At 60.1% G+C, this 21,598-nt stretch overlaps 1 protein-coding gene across 1 annotated transcript in view; it reads left to right on the top strand.

Annotated features, from left to right (window-relative positions):
- The first annotated feature begins 239 nt into the window (after nucleotides 1-239).
- Man2b2 (mannosidase alpha class 2B member 2) overlaps nucleotides 240-21,598 on the top strand; it is a 30,734-nt gene continuing 9,375 nt past the window's right edge. The window contains exons 1-11 of the mRNA XM_047567194.1: nucleotides 240-679; nucleotides 2,943-3,089; nucleotides 5,128-5,233; nucleotides 9,215-9,387; nucleotides 10,774-10,889; nucleotides 11,333-11,510; nucleotides 12,291-12,489; nucleotides 15,919-16,109; nucleotides 16,984-17,143; nucleotides 18,549-18,715; nucleotides 21,057-21,316. Coding sequence (XP_047423150.1) covers nucleotides 539-679; nucleotides 2,943-3,089; nucleotides 5,128-5,233; nucleotides 9,215-9,387; nucleotides 10,774-10,889; nucleotides 11,333-11,510; nucleotides 12,291-12,489; nucleotides 15,919-16,109; nucleotides 16,984-17,143; nucleotides 18,549-18,715; nucleotides 21,057-21,316 — 1,838 coding nt within the window. The 5' untranslated portion in view covers nucleotides 240-538. The remainder of the gene's footprint in view (nucleotides 680-2,942; nucleotides 3,090-5,127; nucleotides 5,234-9,214; nucleotides 9,388-10,773; nucleotides 10,890-11,332; nucleotides 11,511-12,290; nucleotides 12,490-15,918; nucleotides 16,110-16,983; nucleotides 17,144-18,548; nucleotides 18,716-21,056; nucleotides 21,317-21,598) is intronic.

Consider the following 21,598-nt stretch of genomic DNA (forward strand, 5'->3'; position numbering starts at 1 on the left):
AGGCCTGTTTTCCTCTCGGTCCGGGTCGGGAGAAGTTACTGAGGGACCCGTGGGTCAGCTCCGCGATGGACCTGCAGTGCTCTCGGTGCTGCAGGTCGGGGGAGCGGACTCGGAACCTGCATGGCGAGCCCGGGCCTCGGGCTCTGCCCCGCGGGCCTCGCCCGATTCGCACTGGCGCCGCCCCGAGCTCCGGGCTCCACTCCAGAGGCCGAGGCTAAGCGCCGCCCCGGGTCACCCCCGCCCCAGAGCTCACTCGGAGCGCCGGCCCGTCCACTAGCTGCGTGACCCGGGACGAGTCCAGCCCCGTCCCGAGGGCCGGTCTCCAGCCCCCGGGCCACACGTCGGTCCCCAGGCCCGCGGGGGTGGGGGGCCCCGGGCGGCGCGCGCGGCGGGGCGCTAACCGGCGGGGGCGCGCGCCCCTACCCGCCGGCCCGCGCCGCCTCCGCACCCCGCCCGGCCCGGGGCGGCCGCGCACCCGGAAGTCGCCGGCGCCGCCCCCGCCGGCCGGCCGCCGAGAGCACTGTCCCTGCCGCCCGGGATGGGGCCGCAGCGCTGGCTGCCGCTGTTCGGGCAGCTGCTGCTGCTGCTGCAGCCGCCGGGGTCCCAGGCCGACGGCCCCATCCAGGTCTTCGTGGTGCCCCACAGCCACATGGACGTGGGCTGGGTCTACACGGTCCAGGTAGGTGGCGGGGCCCTCCACGCGCGCCGCTCCGCGGCAGCCTCCCTCCGCCGGTGCGCCCGGTCCCGGTCCGGGTGCCGGCGCAGGCGGCCCTCCTGGATCCAGGCCCCGCTGGGCTCGGCCTGGCGGAGGCGCCGACGTATCTGGCCACGTCCTGCCTCTGAACCCCAATTTCCCCCTCAGTGGGGTGGGACACTGGATGGCTCCGCATTCCCGCTGGGAGGGGAGTGGGGTCCGGGCGCGGGCGCTGATCGGGGTCGCCCGAGCGAGCCTGGAGCGGAAGGGGCGGCTCCCGGGCAGGCCGATGTCAGGTGACAGCTGGAAAGCGGCTGGGGATTGGGGGCCTGCTCGGCGTCGGCCTGGGGTCGGACCCGTGGTCACCTCCTGGTTCTGCTCAGGACCTTGGGCGAGGGGATTTGCTCTCAAGCCCCGGTTCTGTCTGTAAAGTGAGAGCGGGCGGCCCGCCCTCCCCGCCCCTACACACAGGTGTGCTCTGGAAGTGGCGGGTACCCAGCCCCCTGCACAGCCCCGCAGCTCCCTGCTGGGCCTACACTGGCCTGACCCACCCCCGCCGGAGTCCTGAGAGGAACGAGCATCCGGGTCTTAAGTGCCCAGCCCCCATTAGGCCTGCGCCTGTACTGCGGGGGCAGGCCGTGGTCAGCTGAAGTTAGGCACTGCAGGCTTGCCTCACTCCAGCCCCACTGCTTCCCTGCGCCGCCTCCAGCACCGCAAGACCCGTCCTACCGCAGGGCCTTTGCCCTGGCTGTACTCTCTGCCCAGGAAGCTCTCCTCCTGCGAACCTGCAGGCACAGTCCCGTCCTTCCCTCCTTCCTGGTCTGGCCTTCCTGGCGGCCCTCTTTCCTTCTCCTTCAGGATTGGCCCTGCTGCCCTTGTCACCATCTAAGGGTCCATGTTTTGTCTGCTGGCTTGTGGATCGTGTTCCCATTAGAACTTACACCCCTCTGGGTGGGGCTTTGTCCAGGTGTTCACTGTGTCCCCACCAGGCCCAGCAGAGCAGGTGCACGTTTTTTAGAATGAATGAACAGAAAGGGGGCCACACCCCTGGGTCCTCAGGTCTTGGGTAGGCATTGCATGTTGTCACCCCGGCCTCCTGAGCTCCTTTGTGGAGTGAGGAAGGAAATGCCTAAGTTAATGAGCCAAACCCTCAGTGTCAGGGTGGTGGCTGTTCCCGTAATCCCAACAACTCAGGAGGCTGAGGCAGGAGGATCAAAAGTTCAAGGCCAGCCTCAACAACTTAGCAAGGCCCTAAGCAAATTAGCAAGACCCTGTCTCAAAAATAAATAAATAAATAAATATAAAAGGCCTGAGGATGTGGCTCAGTGGTTCAGTGCCCCTGGGCCACCACGGAGGTGTAGACGGCAGCAAATGCCCGCACGCTGTCCTAAATAAATGAATAAACTTAGTGATTATAGGTAGAATAATTTATGAAGGACATTGTAAGTAAATGGTGACATTTTAAAGAGAGACAGGAAGAAGACCTGATGCCAAATGTTAAATCCTCTCCCTGGTGCATTTGGCACCCTTCGAGGGATGCCACCCACCCACAAGACAGTTTGAGGGTGGGGAGAGGGGCACCTACCACTCCCAGTTTCCAGAAGAAACTGAGGACCAGAGAGGGTGGGTGCGTTTCCTGAGGCTACTCAGGAATAACCCCACACCTCCCAACTCCTGCCCAGGGCTCCCTGGCTGTCTGCTCCCAGCACCAGTGTGGGGCCTGGAGACTCAACTGGGAAGCCGTGGCTGCCCTGTCCCTCAGAGTGCCTGACCTGGGGGCATCAGGCAGCAAGTCCAGAGGACAACCCAAAGCACCTCTGCTCAGTTCAGCCTCCGCCGCCCACATCCCCCTTTGCTTCAGCCCGGCAGGCCCCTTGTGGTCCCTGAGCCACGACCCCTCTTGCAGTTGGGGCTTGGCTGTGCTGCTGCCTGTGGACCCTCGGGCCAGCTGACGTACCCCTCTCTGCCAAGCTGTCTGTCCCTCACTGGGCTGGCGCATCCCTCTGCCCACTAGGTGTCCTTGCCCGTCTCCTGGTACCCCCGCCTGACCCCCTGCCCACCCCACAAGAGCCTGTTCCCCACCTGCTGGGGCGCACCCCTCTCCGAGGTCCACCCCGTGTGCTGGGCACAGATGGGCACCCTGGACTTGTGAGCAGCGCACGGGGGGCCTCCCGGCTGGGTGTTCCTGCTTCTTGGGGCCGAGCCCCGCAGGAGCTCCACGTGCTGGCGTGACTCGTGCCCCCCGCAGGAGAGCATGCTGGCCTACGCTGCCAACGTCTACACCTCGGTGGTGGCGGAGCTGATCCGCAGGCCGCAGCGCCGCTTCATCGCAGTGGAGCAGGAGTTCTTCCGGCTGTGGTGGGACAGCATCGCCTCTGAGGAGCAGAAGCGCCAGGTACGGCCCGGGTGGCCGGGATCTCCAGGCGCCCCAGGGGAGAGGGGCCGGCTCCCTCGCGGGTGCTGGCCGAGGCCTGGGCTGCGTCTGCGTGCACCACACCCCAGGGGCTGTGCAGATCAGGGCTCCTGCTCAGGGCCACGGCCAAGAAAGGGTGTTTCTTTCTTTGTTTTAGGGGTTTTTGGTTTTGGGTTTGTTTTTTTTTTTTTTTTTTTAATCTGAGCTTTCGGGATGTTCTCTGGCTCTGGCAGGGAGAGCGTGTTCCCTGAGGCAGTGGCTGGTGCTGCGAGGCCACTCCTGAGCCCCTGCACCTCTCCCGTATGTGCTCGGCCCGTCTGGCCCCAGGGCACAGGGCTGGGTGGCCTTCCTGAGGTCAGGGCAGCAGCAGCCTCTTCACCAAGTGCAGAGAGCCGTGCAGAGAGCCAGGCCACCCCCTCTCCAGGACACAGACACCCAGATCGGTACTCAGGAGCTCATTTCTGTGTTCATAAGTCTCTTGAACGTGAACTTCAGAGAGGCTGAGCAGTTTGCTGAGAGGCGGATCAGGAAGTCCTCACGCCTCACTGGAGGGGTGTCTCTTCAGCCCGCGGCCTGCCATGTCACCAGCGTGTGATGGCCACTTGCCTTGTGCCAGGCCATGGGCACCTTACCCCGCTTTCATACAGAGATGGCCCGGGTTCAGAGAGGACAGGCAGCAGGTCACTCAGCTTCTGAATGACGGGTGAGCCAGGTGTGTCTGACTTGGGAGCTCACCAGGGGCGCTTCACAGGTCTTTTTGTGGACACTGCACCCAGTGGCACATCTTCTAACTCCTTAGAGGAATGTGACCTGCATGTGTTGGTGGAGACTTGGCGGGACACTCCTGGAAGCCCCCTGGAGGCAGGGACTTGGTCTTCCTCGTTCACGGCAGCACCCCAGGGCCTGCGTAGTGCAGCAGGCTCCCCTGAGTGAATGACCCACAAAACTGTACCTTAGAGGACCAACCAGCCCAGTCTCGGGCCCACACCTGCCCACATTCCTGGGATCATTCACCTTCCCATCCTCCCGTCCACTTGTTTATTTGAAAATATTGGTCAGCTACTTGTGAGACAAACCCAAATTCAGGGACAGTCTGCAAAATAACTAGTCTGTCATGCTCAGAGTTGTCAATTCCACAAGGAAAAAGGGAAGCCTGCGGAGCTGTTTTAAATTAAAGTGTCCACAAGAGAAATGACAGTATCCTGCAGTACGTGGTCCTGGGTTAGTATTGCACCAGGAACAGGAACTCAGTGGAACAATGGGGAAAATTTGCATGAAGTCTGTGGATGAGCTAGTTGTGTTATATTAATGTTAAATTTCCTGATTTCCATCATTGTGCTGTGGTTACAATTATCCCTATTGTTCTGAAGCCCACTAAAGGGGTCACCCTGGAAGGCATGCTATTCCTGAGCTACTTCAAGTGTTTCCAAAAACACACAGGAAGTACTGGAGCTGGAGCATTAAGGCAGAAGAGGTCAAAGCATGTGAGCATTTGGTGAACTGGCCAGAGGATGTACCTTAACTCCTACGAGTCTTGCAACTTTTTTTTTTGCACTGAGCGTTGAACCCCAGTGCCTTGTGCTGGCCAAGCAAGTGCCTTACCACTGAATCACATCCCCAGCCCTTTCTTTATTTTGAGACAGAATCTCACTGCGTTGCCCAGGCGGACTTCAAACATACAGTCCTCCTGCCTCAGCCTCCCAACTAACCCAGCTCTTACAACTTTTTGATAAGTTTGAAATTATTTTAAAACTAAAAGTGCATTTATAGATATAGGCATGAATCTCAGATAGCAGCCATGGGCCAGGAGCCCTCCGGGTACAGCGGGGCCCAGTGTAGACCAGGACATGGGCCAGGAGTCCTCCGGGTGCAGCGGGCTCAGTGTAGACCAGGACAGTGTCCTACTTTTGTGGAAAACCAGGGAGAGGAATGTGATGAGGTGCTGCAGGCGCGGCCTTCACAGATACAGCCAAGTGTAGGGCTTGAACCTGACTGTTTCTCTCTGCCCACCGGTGCCAAGGTCCACCAGCTCCTCAACACAGGACGCCTGGAGTTTGTCCTTGGAGGCCAGGTCATGCATGATGAGGCCGTGACCCACCTTGATGACCAGATCCTACAGCTCACAGGTACGGCCACCTCAGCCCATACCCAGGGACTGCAGTGGGGCTAAGAGTTCTGGGCTGTGTCCACCCCTCAGTGGGAGACCTTGCCCAGTGGAAATAGTGACTCACTAGTGCATCTTCATGCCTGTCCAAGCAAGTTGAGTGTCAAGGTTAAGAGCCCAGATTTTGGGGCTGAGGTTGTGGCTCAGTTGTAGAGCGCTTGCCTAGCATGTGTGAGGCACTGGGTTTGATCCTCAGCACCACATAAAAATAAATGAATAAAATAAAGGTATTATGTCCATGTACAACCCAGAGAGAGAGAGAGAGAGAGAGAGAGAGAGAGAGAGAGAGCGCGCGCCTGGATTTTAGAGTCACATTGCATGGGTGCATCCTGACCCTATTCAATCCCATCCCTGCGGCCTTAGGCATGTGGTGTAGCCTCATTATAACCCGTTTCCTCATTGATAAGTTGAGTGTGATGGTAATGCCCACCTGGAGGGTCATTATGAGGATTCAGTTGGGATTATTCCAGGGAAGGACTTTAAGTGGAAAGTGCGGTCCTCTAGAATGCTCAGCTCACTTCACCACCATCACCCTGGTTATCAGCACCATAGGACCATCATCCCCACCATCACCAGCATCACCAGCATCATCTTCCCCTCCACTTTCACCACCATCACCATCCTCATCCTCATCCTCACCATCACCACCATCACAACTACCATCATCACCACCACCATAACTACCATCATCACCACCACCATAACTACCATCATTACCACCACCATAACTACCATCATCACCACCACAATTACCATCACCACCACCACTGTAACTACCACTGCCATTACTACCATCACCATCCTCATTCTCATCCTCACCATCACCAGCATCATCACCATTATCTCCACCTCAGTCATCACCATAACCACTATCACCACCACCATAACTACCATCACCCCCTCCATGATCACCACCACCACCATAACTACCACCACCACCATCATCACTGTAACTACCACCATCACCACCACCGCTATCACCAGCATCAACACCATTATCTCCACCTCAGTCGTCACCATAACTACTATCACCACCAACATAACTACCATCACCACTACCTCCACCACTGTCATTACCACTATACTTGCTACTATCACCACCATCACCATCTCATCCTCCTCCTCACCCCACTATCCCGTCACCTCCATGACCACCACTGTCACCGTACTCACGGTTCCCACCCACAGTTGCGGTGGGCACATCATGCTGCAGGCTGTGAGTCATGCCCACCATGTTCCTCAAATGTGTTGGAGTGAATCTGCTGGCCACCCTCACTGCCTCAGGTCCCTTTGGCCCCTTTTTTGCCCATGTTGAGCCCTGCTGCAAAGTGGGCCCCAGAAGGGAAGAGCGAGATGCGCAGGTGGCCGTCCCCAACCTGAACTGGTCTTCTGGATGGAGCTCCCGGCCCCTGCCAGGAGCTGGGGCGGGAGGCTCCTCCACCAAGACCTGTCCTGCTGCTTCTGGGCTGTTTGGAGCTCACTGGTCCTGCCTCCCCTCTCCTGTCCTTTGCCCTCGTGTCAACACCCACCACCTTAGTGGTGACTTTTCTATCAAGGGGGAGCATTTGTTCCCAGCATCTCTATGGTGAGGAAAAGTCGGAGGTGGGCAGCGTCCCCTGGGACAGACGCTTTCGGCCCCCTCCCTAGGCAAGAGCTCCCCAGCAGATTCTCAGCAGGGTCCTGGAAGAGTGGCAGGTGCCAGCAGGAGCCACCCACCCTGAGAGGGCCTGAGGAGGCGGGACACCGCCAGGCGGAGTGGAGGGAGGAAGGCGTCCAGGCAGGAGCGAGGCGGGCCTGCTGCCCTGGACCTCCTCCAGCTCTCCTGCTTCCCCCCGCAGTGCGGGAAGCCCCTGAACAATGCCGCCCAGGCGCGGCAGACGCCCAGCCTCCCATCCTCCACACACGGCAGGGCCTCTCCACTTGGTCATTTACTAGTGAGATACCGGTTCGGCTGCTCCAGTGGAGACAAAGTGACGGTGGCCCCAGCCGGCAGAACTCCTTTCTCTCCTGGAGAAGAGCCTGCCGTTGCAGACTGTGCCGGGCAGTCCATGGCTCGGGATCCAGGCGGCTCTGCCATCCCCTGGGCACCTGCACCGTCGAAGCTGGCTCACCCTCTGCGATGTCACTCTAGCAAGGAGGAGGGGAACAGGAGGGGGGGCAGCTTCCTGGCAGAGGTGACCCAGGACCTGCCAGCGCCCCTTCTGCTCATGTTCCCACTGGCCAGAACTTAGTCACAAGGGTTCTGTTGCTGCAGGGGAGGCTGGCGTGTGAAGCCTCTCGTTTCTGCTCCTGTTCCATTGAACAGAACTTAGTCGCGTGTTCCCTGCTAGCTGCAGGGAGCTGGGGAGCTGTTGGCCAGGTGTTAAGAAGTGGCTTTCACCATCTGCAGGGGAGCCTGGCAGTGTAGTCATTGGGTGGGTGACCGTGTGCCCTCCTTGACTCAGAGGGTGTGTACACTTCCGTCACTAAAAGGGGAGATGCATCGGGGACGTTCAGCAGTGTCGTTCATCGATCGCCTCTTCCTTGAGGTGTCAGGGATGCCTTCTGTTGGAGGGCCAGAAAACCTGAGGTACAGTGACTTGAGTCTTAAGGACGTTAACTGTTTGCCTGATGAGCTGGGGATAGCTTGGAGAGTGGTTTGAGAACTGGCCAAGCAGCGCCTCCATTTCTGTGGTTCTCTCGTCCTTACCCTCACGGTCACAATATGGCTACCGTGGCTCCAGCCATCATGTTGCCACCCATCTGCATTCAAAGGAAGAACTCGAAAGACTGTGATTGAGGTGGGAAACCTTCCCTGAAGCCGAGCAGGGTTGACCCTCACGTGTTGCTGGCTGTAGCCGAGCCCATGCTATTAAAAGACACAATGAGGCGCATTGAAACTGAGGAGTCGCTTTGTGCAGACATCAGTCCCTGAACCAGGCACCGCCACACTGTGAATGGTTTGGTGCCGAGGGCCCGTGGGGAGAACTCTCCTCAGGCGATCCTGGAAGCACGCCACAGGGGAATGTGGCGAGCCCTGATTAGGGTCCGCTCACCGAGTCTGCCCTGGTTTCTTACTAGACCCCTAGGGCGCTAGCACTGCCGCAGCCAATGGCCTCCCGCGTCCTTATTTAAGGGCGCCCACCTCTGGCTGCCCACAGACAGAAAACCAGTGTCCGGCTCAGACCTCCGTAGGTCCCCGCAGCTGGAGTCCCCAGAGGAGGGACCCAAGAGAGAAGGCAGAGTGACTGGTGGCGGGTGCCCACCCCTTGCACTGGGCTCGCTTCTGTGTTTGTTGGAAGTGAGCCCCCAGGTCCCGCCACGGGGCTCCCCTCACCTCCAGGGAGCAGCGGTGTGGACGCCTTTCGTTCCCCACCCCCTTAGACAAGGTTCCTTCGGGCCACGTCGGGGACGTCCCACCGGCACCAGAGCTTCGTCCAAGCTCACGGACAGATCCCACAGGCACCCGGCTGCCACCGGGCGGCCTGGAGGACGGCGGGCTAAGCCGGTCACAAAGGGCAAACACCGAGGGCCCCACTCAGGAGGTGCCCGGAGCCCTCAGGTCCACAGGGACAGAAAGCAGAATGGCGGTCTCCAGGGACAGGAGGTGGGGTTTCCTGTCAGTTGTGCAGGACGGAAGAGATCCGGACGGCGGTGACGCTGCCGGGCCCTGGGCACTCCCTCTGTGGACCCTGCCTGGCCCTGGGCACTCCCTCTGTGGACCCTGCCTGGCCCTGGGCACTCCCTCTGTGGACCCTGCCTGGCCCTGGGCACTCCCTCTGTGGACCCTGCCTGGCCCTGGGCACTCCCTCTGTGGACCCTGCTTGGCCCTGGGCACTCCCTCTGTGGACCCTGCTTGGCCCTGGGCACTCCCTTTGTGGACCCTGCTTGGCCAGGTCGCAAGCCTGGTGAGCGGGGCGTGAGGCCCACGCCGGCCGCCAGCGAGGCGATTCTCTCTTTGCAGAAGGACACGGGTTTCTCTACGAAACCTTCGGGATTCGGCCGCAGTTCTCCTGGCACGTCGACCCGTTCGGCGCCTCGGCCACCACCCCCACCCTGTTTGCCCTGGCGGGCTTCAACGCCCACCTCATCTCCCGGATCGACTACGACCTGAAGGACGCCATGCAGGAGGCCCAGGTGCGTGGGGCCACACGCCGTCACCCCCGCTTTAGTGCAGCTCCGTGGGCCACTGCCGCGGGCCGGAGCCAGCGCGAGGGGCCCGTTGCCGCCACGGCCTGCGAGGCGCTCACCGCCTTCTCCAGGGCTGCCTCTTCCCGCTTGCCTAGCCCACCTGGCCACCTCCAGTCCAGAGACCCCTGCCTCCCCTCAGCAGGGCCTGGGGCCCAGCAAAGCGCACTCAGGAAGCAGAGGAGGAGAGGCCTGCTCAGCTGGCGCGCAGCAGAGGCCTCCTGGGCTGGAGGCAGCGTGACGCGTGACGGTGGACAGGCGGACCTCCCTGGCAGGGGGCTCGGGGGCACGGGCTCCACTCTCCCCCCCTCCGCTAGCTCATGGCAGTCTGGGAGGTGACCTGCCGTGTTGGGGCTGCAGGAGTAAAGTCCGGGCTGCTGCTGCCACGGGCCCCTCCCCTGGCTTGTCGAAGGCTGTTTTCTTCCTGTGTCTCTGCTGCACGTCCAAATGTCCCCTTTTATAAGGGCTCCAGTCCTACTCCATTTGTGTCCACCTTAACGACCTCATTCTAACACAGTTATCTCCATTAAGACCCTGCTTACGGGGACTGGGAGATAGCTCAGTCGGTAGAGTGCTTGCCCTGTAAGCACAAGGCCCTGGGTTTGATCCCCAGCACCGCAAAAAAGAAAAGAAAAGAAAAGAAAAAGACCCTGCTTACAATTAAGGTCACACTCAGGGACTGGGGCCTGGACTTCAGCATAACCTTGTGGAGGGCACTACTCAACCCATGATAGATGGGTAGAATCATAATTATACCCATTTCACAGATGGGGAAGCTGAGGCCCAAAAGGCCAACGTGCCCTTCCCGGGATCCCCTAGAGAGCGGTGGTAGAGCTGACCACAGGAGGAGATGCAGGCTCCAGGGGGCAGGAGAAGGAACATTTCATGAGGCCCACCACAGAGGGGTCATTAGACCCCTCCTGAGCACCGGGCGCCCGGCCCACGTCAGAGGCTTTCACCGTACACAACCCTATGAGTTCTGGTCTGGGGCTTGAGGCCTCGTGCGCGGACCCCAGGCCAGCGCCTAATAGAACTAGAACCTCACAGCTGCCGCGTAGCCCTGAGTACTTCCTCAGAACCCTTGAAAAGTAGACGGCGTGTTCGCAAGAGGTGACGCGCCCGTGCCTGGGAGTGTCCCCATGCAGTTGGGACGAGCTTCCCCAAGGTCTGGACAGAGAGAAGCCTGCAAGAAGCAGGGAGGGTGAAGGAGCAGCTGCTGGCGGCCGACCCACGACCACGTGTGGCTCGGGAGTGGCCTGCGGACCTGACAGAGGCGGCAGAGGGGTGTGGAGGGCGCCGGCTGCCCTGGCCTCACTGCTGCCTGTGGACCTGCAGGGGCTGCAGTTTGTGTGGCGAGGGTCCAAGAGCCTCTCGGCGCAGCAGCAGATCTTCACGCACATCATGGACCAGTTCGGCTACTGCACGCCCTCGCACCTCTCCTTCTCCAGCAGGTAGGCCTCCCGCGGCCGCCAGACCCGCCTGTCTGGCCCCCGCAGGTGGCAGCGCCGTCTTGAGCGTTTCCACTTGTGGACCCCAGGCCCCAGCTCCGTGTCTGCCTGCCCAGCCACCCCGGAGTCCAAGGCACAGGCCAAGGGGCCAATGGCAGCCCAAGGCCGCCATTGTTCGCCACTGACGCGCCTTCATCTTGGACTTCTGTGTTGATTTTGATTTTTTCTAAGTTTTGCGTTGATATATCATTTGTCTTGACGGCCAAGATCTTGGGTCCCCATGAATAGTGAACAGACAAACGCGTTGTGTCGTCATGGTGGGGAGCAGGGGCTGCTGGCTCCTCGGCGCTGGAGCAGGCCAGGCTGTGGGTGCTGGTGACCAGCCTGGTGCCCGGAGCCCCGTCTGGGCAAACCTCTCCTCCCGCTCTGCTCTCTGCCCCCCGCAGGTCCGGGTTTTACTGGAATGGCGTGGCTGTCTTTCCAGAGCCACCTCCCGACGGGGTGTATCCCAACATGAGCGAGCCTGTCACCCCAGCCAACATTGACCTCTACGCCAAGGAGCTGGTGGCCAACGTGAAGCAGCGGGCCGCCTGGTTCCGGACACCCTACGTCCTCTGGCCCTGGGTAAGGCAGGATCCTGGGCCTGATGTGGTCCTAGACCAGGGCCTGCTGTGCGCAGTCCAGCCTCCGTGCCCAGGACCGGCGCCAGCTTGCACCAGGCCCTGTCCTCCTTCCCCACAGACCTCAGGCCCTCAGCCTTCCAGCTTCTCCTCCTCCCTGCATTCACCCCAGCCCGCCTGACAGAACCCTGCAGCTGTGCGGCCAAGGCCCGGGCCTGTCCGTCCTGCTTGACCTCCAGTTCCCTCTGTAAAATGGGAATAATAATAGTACCTGCTGCACAGTCTCCATCCAAGAGGCAGTGCCAGACAGGGCACCATACCGTTGTCACTGACCTTTATTGAGCACCTACTGTGTGCCAGGCACTGTTCTATGGGAACTTTTGTCTCGTCCATCTAATTTGCACCACTGAACCTAGAAGGCAGACATTGCTGTCGTCCCGTTTTGCAGTTGAGGGAACTGAGGCTCAGAAAGGTCAAGAACTTGTCCTGAGGCCACACAGCTCTTTAGCAGGGCAGCTGGGGTTGGATTTCGTGTCCAGGCTGCCTGTGGCTGCCTTTCCTGAAGGTGCATAAGGCAGCGTGAGCCCTGGCTCTGGTCAGCACTATTAGTAGCTACCACATTACTCTTGGCCGTGTGGGTGAGTAGCACTACCATGGGCCTCAGACACCCAGGGGTGCCAGCTGTGGGAGCCTGTAGCCCTGTTGGTGCCAGGGAGAGGGCAGGGCCCACCTTCCTGGCGAGGTCTGCTCTGAGGGCCGAGCACTGCTCTCGTGTCCCCTGCAGGGATGCGACAAGCAGTTCTTCAACGCCTCGGTGCAGTTCTCCAACATGGACCCGCTGCTGGACCACATCAACAGCCTGTCCCAGGAGCTGGGCGTCTCGGTGCAGTACGCCACGCTGAGCGACTACTTCCGCACGCTGCACGCCCTCAACATCTCCTGGCCGGTCTACAACCACCATGACTTCCTGCCCTATTCCTCAGGTACTAGCCCTGTGGCCTGGGATAGCAGTTCAGTGCCAGGGCGGCCACGGGATGTCCACACACCTCAGTGCCCACAGGGTGCCAGACAGGCCCTGGGCAGGGCACTGAGGCAGGCTGGCCCACCTGCTTCCCCCACACGGCCTGGCTCCCTGGCTCAGCTCCCACCCTGCCCACACCCGGAAGTGTGCCACCGCTGCCCTTGCAGTGCCCCTGCAGGGGGCACACTCCCCACCCGCTCTTCCTGCCTGTGCCCTGCGTGCCTCCTCAGGCATCCTTTCCTCCAGACACTAAGTCTGGGTTAGGGGACTCCAAGGGTCCCAACAGCCCCAGGCTTGCTTCTTTTAATTGCTTCATCACTATCAGGGGCACCTGGCCTCCTCTGCATCATGCTTGTGTGCTCAGGCCCAGAACTGGCCGGCCACTGTGCAACCTAAGACGCTGTCCTCCCTGGCTGTGAAGTCCTGAAGCCTCCCTGCAGCAAAATGGGGACACTTCGCTCTCATGCTTGTAATAATTGAATGAGACAAGAGCTGTTAGCCTCCCGCCCAGCACACAGGGAGGGCTCAGCAGAGGGAGCCGTGAGTAATCACGCTCACACCAGAGTCGGAGATGAAACTAGATTCTCCGCTTCAGCCGCGGATACTCTGTGTGAGCTGCAGGCCTCTGCAGCGGAGAAAGCCTGTTGTCGCGTTAGCAGCTATTCGGGCAGGCGCCTGCCAGTGTCGGCTCTAAGATCAGAGCCACGAAGCCGGTTCTTCTCCACTACTGTGGCGTGAGGTGCTGCGCCTCTTAGTGGCAGGCCATGTCCCATGCTGCAGCAGACCCGGCAGTTCGCCACCAATTTCTTCTTTCCGTGTTCTTGTCTAGAGAATTCAATGAATGAAATCCACAGACAAGGATGAGTGAGTGTCAGAGTAGCGTTTATTAGAGCCCAAAGTAAAAAGACAGAGCTCTCTTAGGGCAAGAGGGGACCCAATAGGGGTTGCTGCTCGAGTGTCCTAGTCCAGGGTTTATATAGCAGTTGGATCAAAGCTGTTGGTCCAGATCTTGCTGATGGGGATTTGGAAGAGTACCAGTGCTATTGGTCAGGCCTGCAGTCCCATTCGGGTCTGCGCTACGTTCGTTTTCTTGCTGCTCCTGAGGAAGGGCGAGGTTGAGGTCAGCAGGTCATGGGTACTCGGGTTCAAGGCTGCAACGCTGTGTGCGGCGGGCTTCTGCATGGGGCCCATGCCTGGCTTGCCTCAGCCCTGGTCCACTGCTCCTCAGGCCCACACCAGCACCGCAGGCTCCAAGCAGCTGCAGCCCCTGCTCACCAGCCACACTCTGGCCCACCCTGTCCACTGCTCTAGAACAAGGACTTGGCTTCAGTGCCACCACTAGCCCCTTGTGCCAGGTTAGGAACGTGACCTGCGCATCCCCTGCTTTAGAGGCTGCTTCACGGCCTGCAGGGGTACAGCAGAGCTGCTAGCTAGCATGAGCACCCTGTCCAGACTGGCCCCACATCCCGCACCTCACCCTCACCCCATGTGCACCCTACTCGTGGCTCCCTGCAGGCCTGCTCCTCTGCCTAGCTTGGGGCAGTAGAAATTGCTCTCTCCAGTCTACTCCCAGACCCTGCCTCAGGCCTCCACAGGGGGATGGCTTTGACCAAATGCTGCCATCTACAACATTTGTTGCATATGATGTCACAGCCTTCCAAGGGCCTTGTGGTCCTTTGCACAGTTGGAGCAGCCCAGGCAGGCTGGGTGGGATGGTGGCTGGGCCACCATGACAGCTCAGGGACCAAATGCAGTCCTTCCTCCCAGCAAGCTTTGCCTAGCACTAACTTCCATGCTCAGACTGACTGATTCAAGAGGCTGCTTTGGAAAGGAGACAGGAAAGGAGAGGCATTCCAACAGCTCTCTGGCTGTCCAGCCAGGGAGCTGAGGAAACCTAGGGGCATCCACTGGCTGAGTGGCCACCATGGGGCCCGGGCACCTTGAGCTAGGCCTATCAGGGGCCTCCCAGCCACATGAGAGGCAAGGGCTTGCCCTGGGCAGTGATTCCCAGCACACCTGGGTTTGCGTCACAACTCCCAGCATGGGCTGTTGCTCCAGCAAGTGAAGACACCTCTTGAGCTCTGGGGTCATCATTGGTAAAGTGACGTTTCTGCAGGACTAGGGGAGATACCCACGCAAAAGCTCACTGGTGGCCAGCTCCCTTCTCCCCATGTCTTTCTCTTTCAAAGAAAACACAGATGGACTCTGGCTGCAGGGCACCTGACTGCTGCCCAGTCATCCATGACCTGGGTTAGGCCTGCCCCTCTGGGCCTCCGTCTCAGGCTGCGTGGTGATGGGGTGGGGCTGCATAGCTGTCAGGACCCTCTGGTTTGCACCAAGCTATTGAGGGTGCAGCTACACGTGGGGGGAGGGTGTGGGCATGTCTACAATTGAGGTGGGCAGAAATGATGTGGGCTGGGTGGTGTGGGTGGGGATAATGTGGGTGTGGCTATGGGGAAATGGGTGTGGATATGTCCTGTGGGCAGGGATACCTCAATGCGGGGGAGGTTGGAGAGAAGCAGGAGGGCGTGGGGGCGTGGCTAGCAGTGAGGTGGGCGTGGCCATGTCAAAGCCATTTGCCCTGATTAGTGCTTGAGCAGTGAAGTTGCTGATCAGGAATCCTGGCCCCCAGCCCTCAACCCCAGGCACTCATCAGTTTCCTGTGGAGCTGTGGGGAACCTGTCTATCTGACTCCACAGTCTGTGGCCTTTCCTCAGGGTCATGTGGCCATCCACCAGGGGCTGGCCCAGGTCTGTGGGAAAGAGCAGGGAAGAAGCACAGGGCAAACCAGGGTATCTGCGAGGAGGCAGAGAGCTCAGGGAACCGTGAGCCACCTTCTGAGACAGCCTGTCCGGGCGCTCGGCCTTGCCTCCTCTGGGGCCTGGCCGCACCCCTTTCCTCTTTGTCTGGAATCCTGACACCAGCCACCTGGATGGCTGGGCTCCCACACCACCCCCGTCCACCCTCCCTGGGCTGCTGGAGGGACCCTGCTGAAGTGCAGGCCTGCCCCAGGACTCCCGGTAGCCCTCTGCCAGCACTCAGGCCCTCCTGGTGAGCCCTCATCTCACTCTCTTCCTTCCCCGAGGTTTCCCAGGTGTGTTCTGGCTCTCTTGTCACTGATCTTGGTACTCCAGCACCCTGTCCCCAGCCTGCCCTGACACTCCTGCCCTGCCCCAGCCTCTGTCCAGGACTCCCTGAGCAGCTCTCAGTCTGGCTTGGGGAAGAGCCCGGACTGGGAGCCACCGTCTGGGGTCACCAGCTGCCCCGGTTGCCTAGGCAACCCAGGCACACTTGCCTCTCTGATCCCAGCTTCCTCAGCTTGTCAGAGCAAGGACTTAGTGGGCTTCACAGGACAGGGACCTCACACTCACCATCTGCCCTGGTCTCCCAGAGCCATCTGCGACCTGGACGGGCTTCTACACCTCGCGCAGCGTGCTCAAGGGGATGGCCCGGCGCGCCAGTGCCTTGTTGTATGCCGGGGAGTCCATGTTCACGCGCTACCTGTGGCCAGTGCCCCACGGGACTCTGGACCCTGCCTGGGCCCTGCAGCAGCTCCAGCAGCTCCGCTGGGCCGTCTCGGAGGTAACGCCATGCTTCTCAGCCACGGAAGTGGGACTGTGACCCTGTCCTAGCAAATCCTCCTCGCCCAGGCTCTCAGGGCCCCACTTTACAGATGAGAAAAGCCATAGTCCCCTGTCACTGCGTTGTGCACCATGGAGCTGGACCCAGGCTGGGCACAAGGTCCCCTGGCACCCAGCTGGTGGCTTCATTAAACTTCGTATCTGTTTTTTTCAAGAGGAATAAAGGACAGAGTAGAATGGCAGTCATGTCAGTCAGTCCTGCTGCACTGTGAGGTCAGCGGGAACGTCTGAGAGGTGGCGGGCCATCGTGACAGTAGGCTTCGCCCACTTGGCACTGTGGCTGTCCCTGGCCTTGCCTGTCCACGTGTCCACAGATAGGAAGAGCGAGGCCCAGGGGGCCTGGCAGCATGTCCATGGTCACCCATCCACAAAAGGGCCCTGCTGGACGTGGCTTCTTTAGTTACCCGAAGGGAACAGCTGGCAGAGCTGGCCACGTGCTGGGAAGAGGCCGACTGCCCTCAAAGCCCACCAGAGCAGCAGGCCAGAGCCCCACTCCCTTCTGTAGGACACAGCCCTGCCCCTGCCTCAGCGCAGAGGAGCATAAATGTCACGTTGTGTGAAGTGTGCCTGGAACAGACCAGCTGCACACGGGGCAAGACAGAGCACCGTCCAGCTGAGTCCTTTCCAGAAGTCTCTCTGCCCAAGGTGGAGAACTTGGTCAGGAAATGTGGGCACGTTCTTCAGTCGGTTTCCTCTTCTGTAAGATGGGAGGGATGCCCACCTTCCCACTGGCACGAGACCCAGCCCCTTACAGGTGCCTGGCAGGGGCAGGCCCTGATCCCCTTCTTCCTCCAATCTGACTCGGGGTGCCGCAGGTCCAGCACCACGATGCCATCACCGGAACAGAGTCCCCCAAGGTGAGGGACATGTACATGGAGCACCTGGCCGCGGGGATGCTGGGAGTGCGCAAGCTGATGTCCTCTATTGCCCTGGACAGGCTCCAGCTCACAGTGGTAGCCCGGGCCGCTGACACAGGTAAGCCGGCCCCCACAGGGAGCCGCGGCCGCACTCTGAGGAAAAGCCCAGAAGGGGCGGAGGGGGCCTGAACGACTAAGCTTCACTCTGAGTCTGCAGCCCCTGCGAACCCCTGACTGGTGGCGTGACCTTGATCTCGGCAGTGGCTGCAGTGCACCAAGCCTCGGTTTCTTCATCCAGGGGATGAGGAAGGGCTGATGCAATTGGAAAAGGGACTGAGCAGATAAGCCTTGAGTAGTATTTTGAGCACTTACTCAGCTCAGTATGTTTCTCGTGTATGTGGTTATGACGTCTTGCCAGATCTCTGTAAGACAGGACCTGTGAGGGTCCTCAGAGCTGGGAAACGGAGACGGGTTATTTACTAGCTCAGGGCCACAGAGGTAGGAAGGAACAGCACGGGCTCAGAACCTTAACCCATGCTGCCCCACCTTACAGGGAAGACACCAGTGTCCTTGGCCCCATCTTGGTTCCCAGCACCCGCCTGAGCTCAGCTGGGCTGCAGACCACTTCCTGGGGGCTGTGGGACCTGCCTCCTGTTCACAAGGTTTCACGTGTGTACGGTGACCAGTGTACCATTTCACCCAGGACTAGGGGTTTCAAACCAGAGAAGTCGGGGTAATGGGGACGAGCTGGTCTCCCTACATAGGCATGAGGCTTTCTCATGCACAGGCCCAGGTTCCCCTGCCCAGACCTCACCGTGGTCATGCTGCACTTCTTGATACTCCCCCAACCTTCCCTCTGCCCCTCTGGTGTCTGGGCCCTGCTCTCCTCCAGCCCTGCCCTTGCCCTTCCCACCTGCAGATCTGGAAGGCCCTGGGGACCAGGACTGGCATGGACAGGGCCCCACACTGGGGGCATCCGGGTGCTGGGAGAGAGGCACAGACAGGCCTCTGTGAGCTGGGCTTTGACGTCACTGCTAGGTAGCACAGTTGACGGGCTGCCACTCCAGTGCCCCCCAGACACTCACAGGAGAGAAGACAGAAAGGGTGCCCCAGCAGAGGGAAGGAGACCGCAGAGCGGGTGGAGTGTTCAGGGGCCCAGGAGCTTCCAGCACAGGAGACGGCAGGATGGAACAGACAGGGAGGCCAGGCCCACAGTGCAGGGCCCTCGGATGCCAGGCCAGGCTCCAGAGAATTCTGTTTCCTCACAATGACAAGTACTCAAAGCTTTGGTCCAGGCCTTGGAAAATGGGTCACTGTGGGCCAGCGACTATACTTCTCTGGTCTGTCTCCTCATCAGTAAAGTGGGTGGAAAAGGAGAGATTGTGAGGCAGTGAACCCTCAGCCACCAGAGGGACACCCCTGGTCAGGGTCTGTGCTGAGCCACATTGGCCAAGCTGTTCACCTGTTTCTCCCCTGGGGTCTCGGAGGGCTGGGTCTCACCTGCCTGTTTCCCATATACCCAGAGCACCCAGAGATGTGGAGTGAGCCAGGGGGCAGCCCGAGGCCTGCTGGGTACTCCGCCTCAGTGTACAACCCCCTGGCCTGGACCGTCACCACCATCATCACCCTGACTGTCCACTACCCCAGAGTCAGCATCACAGACGAAATGGGCCGCCCGGTGCCCGCACAGGTAGGGACATGGGACCCTGCAGGAGGCATTTGCAGCTGGCCGCTTGCTGATGATCTGTGTCCCACTTGCACATGCAGAAAGACCTGGGGTCTTAAAGGGGGTTACCAGAGCTGCCCCTGCCACCCACCGACACGTCCTACACAACGTGCCATCTGTGCCTCCTTCCACTGCCTGGAGCTGCCCTGGTCCAGAAGCCCTCCCATCCAGCCACTGCCCTGGGGAGGGAGGAAGAGAGGGCCTGACATCACCCAGCCACCCCACACTCTCCAGCTCCCAGGGCCCTGGTGAGTGGGCCCCAACCCACCAAGGGACATAGATGCAGTTGTGGTGTGGAGGGTGGCTCAGGAGCAAGTGGAGGGTCCCTGAGGGGGAGGGGACGGTTGGAGCAGACTGAGCACTTGCTACCCCCACGCCACCCCACCGAGTGCAGGGCCCGTGGAGAGGATCTGCTCTCAGCAGGAATTCCTGGAGCTCCTGCCATGTGTCAGACCCTTTCTAGGTGCAGGGACACTGGTAACCAAGGGACAGAATCCCTGCTGTCTGTCAGGGGCTCATATCCTAGTGGGTGAGACAGGGGAGAAGGAAAATAAGACGTGAAGAGCACGTGGCCAGTGGTAGCTGTGGGGGGAAGCAATGCAGGCGCCTGGGCTGGGGCCCCTCTGACTGGGGTGGCCCGGGGCGTGTCCCTGCAGGATCAGGTGAATCATCTGGGGTAAAGGCCAGGCCAATCCTGGGCTTGGTACTTGCCCCCAGGAGGCCTCCCCGAGGGGCTTGGGAACTGCATGCCTCAGCTGCAGAGCAGGCTGGGTGGTCCCAGCCCAAGCCCTTTACTCATGGCTCTCGAAAAGGGGTCAGTGAATCAAGGACAAGTTGTTGGGGCAGGAAAAAGATTGATTCACGATGCCTGGAAAAGAGAAGATGGCCAGCTGGCGTGCTCACAAAACCCAGCTCCCCTCAGCGAGGGTCCGGCAAGGCGAGGGGAGAGGCTCAGGGCAGGAGAGGACCTCTGGCTAGAGAAGGAGGTGCCTGGGTGGTGGCCTGCTCATCATGAGGGCCTGAAGACCCTGGAAACGTCAGTTACTGCTGCCTTGGTGTCTTCTGCCTTGAAGTGGAGGAGGTCAGTGGCTTTCAGGCGTGTCGGCCTGGGCTACCGGACCTGGACGGCGTGCCTTCAGTGAGCACCCGCACAGGCAGAGCTGAGCAGGAACCTGACCCAGGGGTTACAGCCACAAAGGAGGCAGAGCAGCCTGAGGGCAGAGCGGCCAGGCTTTCCCACCCTGTTCCAGCTGCCCGCCAGACGCTTCGCAGGCCCCAAGTGAAGGGTCAGCGCCTTCAGCAAAAGCAGGCTTGGAGCCCTGAGAGGTCACCTAGGCAGCCATTATCATCAGGGGAGACGAATAATAAATAGTTCAACTGTTTGACCTCCAGAATGAGTGATTTGTAAAGTCAGCTAAAAGCAAGCTAAGCCAGGGGGCTTTTCCAGGGGCTCAGAGGACCCCTTCAATACCCCCACCCCAGTCAGTTACCTTGGAGCCGGGCAGAGGCCAGGAGGGTTGACCTGAAAGGTGGTTCTCCGTGGAGACGAGCATGGGGATTGGCCCTTCCCAGGAAGTGGGGGCTGCATCTTGCTGGGACTGAGGACCCCCTTCCCGAGGCAGAGCTGAGGAGAGTCTTACACGCTCCCCTGGTGCTGTGGTAGATGGTGGAGACAGGAGTGGGTTTGGGGACATCCGGGCTATAGCCAGGGAGGGTCTGTGGCAGCTCTCACCATGCGGAGGCCACAGGGAAGGGAGAGCAAGAGGCCGAGTCCTTGGAAGAGAACAGGTGGAGCCTGGTGGCCTGGACAGCAGCTGTGGGTGGAGCTAGAAGGGCCACAGCAGGGTGCTGGCTGGGGAAGGCAGAGGGGAGCAGGCAGGGGCGGAGGGGTGGCTGTGAGCGCAGCCAGACTTCCAGGGGAGGCATCTAGCAGGAAGCTGCATGTGTGGGTCTCAGGTTCCAGGACAGGTCAGAGGTCAAGGTCAGACCATCATTCACTTGGCAGATGGAGGACTGAGGAGCTGGGGGATGACCCTGAGTAAGAGAAACCCCAGGCACCTGAGAGCCAGCCGCCTTCGGCCACCAAAGGATCTCCAGGGGCCAGTATATTTTGTGGTGGTCCCAGGGGATAAAGCCAAAACCAAGGGAGGACAGGGGAGAGCTCAGCATGGTCCAGGAGATGAGAAGACACCACTGTCTCAGGGGGCGGGGAGCACACCTTCCAGAAGGGGCTAGCCAGGGGTCACCCGGGGAACAAGCGTCCTCCCGCCCCGAAGTCCACCTCCGCTCCATCCACTGGTTGCAGATCCAGAACTCGACAAAGGACCTCTCTGCGTATGACCTGCTTATTCTGAGCATCATCCCGGGACTCAGCTACCGGCACTACAGGGTCATGCCCACTTTAGAGGCCCAGGAGGCCACCACCATGACCAGCACGCTCCGGTTTAAGCGCAAGCTGAGGAGACACAGCAGCCCACAGAGAAGGCGCCTGGTGTCCGTGGTGAACGACTGCTATGCTGTGCTGTTCGACCAGGACACCAACCTGATGCACAGCATCTGGGAGAGGTGAGGCACAGCCATTGCTGGTCTGCAGCAGAGGTGCGGCCGGGGCCCAGGCACAGCAGATCCCTGGCCCTTCCTGGTGTCTCCATTGGCTCACCTGCCTGAGAGAAGGACCAAATGGCAGTGAGGCCTCTTCCTGCTCTTGTGATCTTTAATTCAAGGAGTATGAATCTAGGTCAAGGCAAAAAAAAAGCCTTTCTTATGGCTTCTAATTCCAAACCTGCTACCGAGAGACAAAAAGGGCATTGAGGGAATCACCCTGGGAAAAAAATATGTTCGCATAAT

The sequence above is a fragment of the Sciurus carolinensis genome, chromosome 10 (assembly GCF_902686445.1).
Source record: "Sciurus carolinensis chromosome 10, mSciCar1.2, whole genome shotgun sequence".
NCBI classification, from domain to species: Eukaryota; Metazoa; Chordata; class Mammalia; order Rodentia; family Sciuridae; genus Sciurus; species Sciurus carolinensis.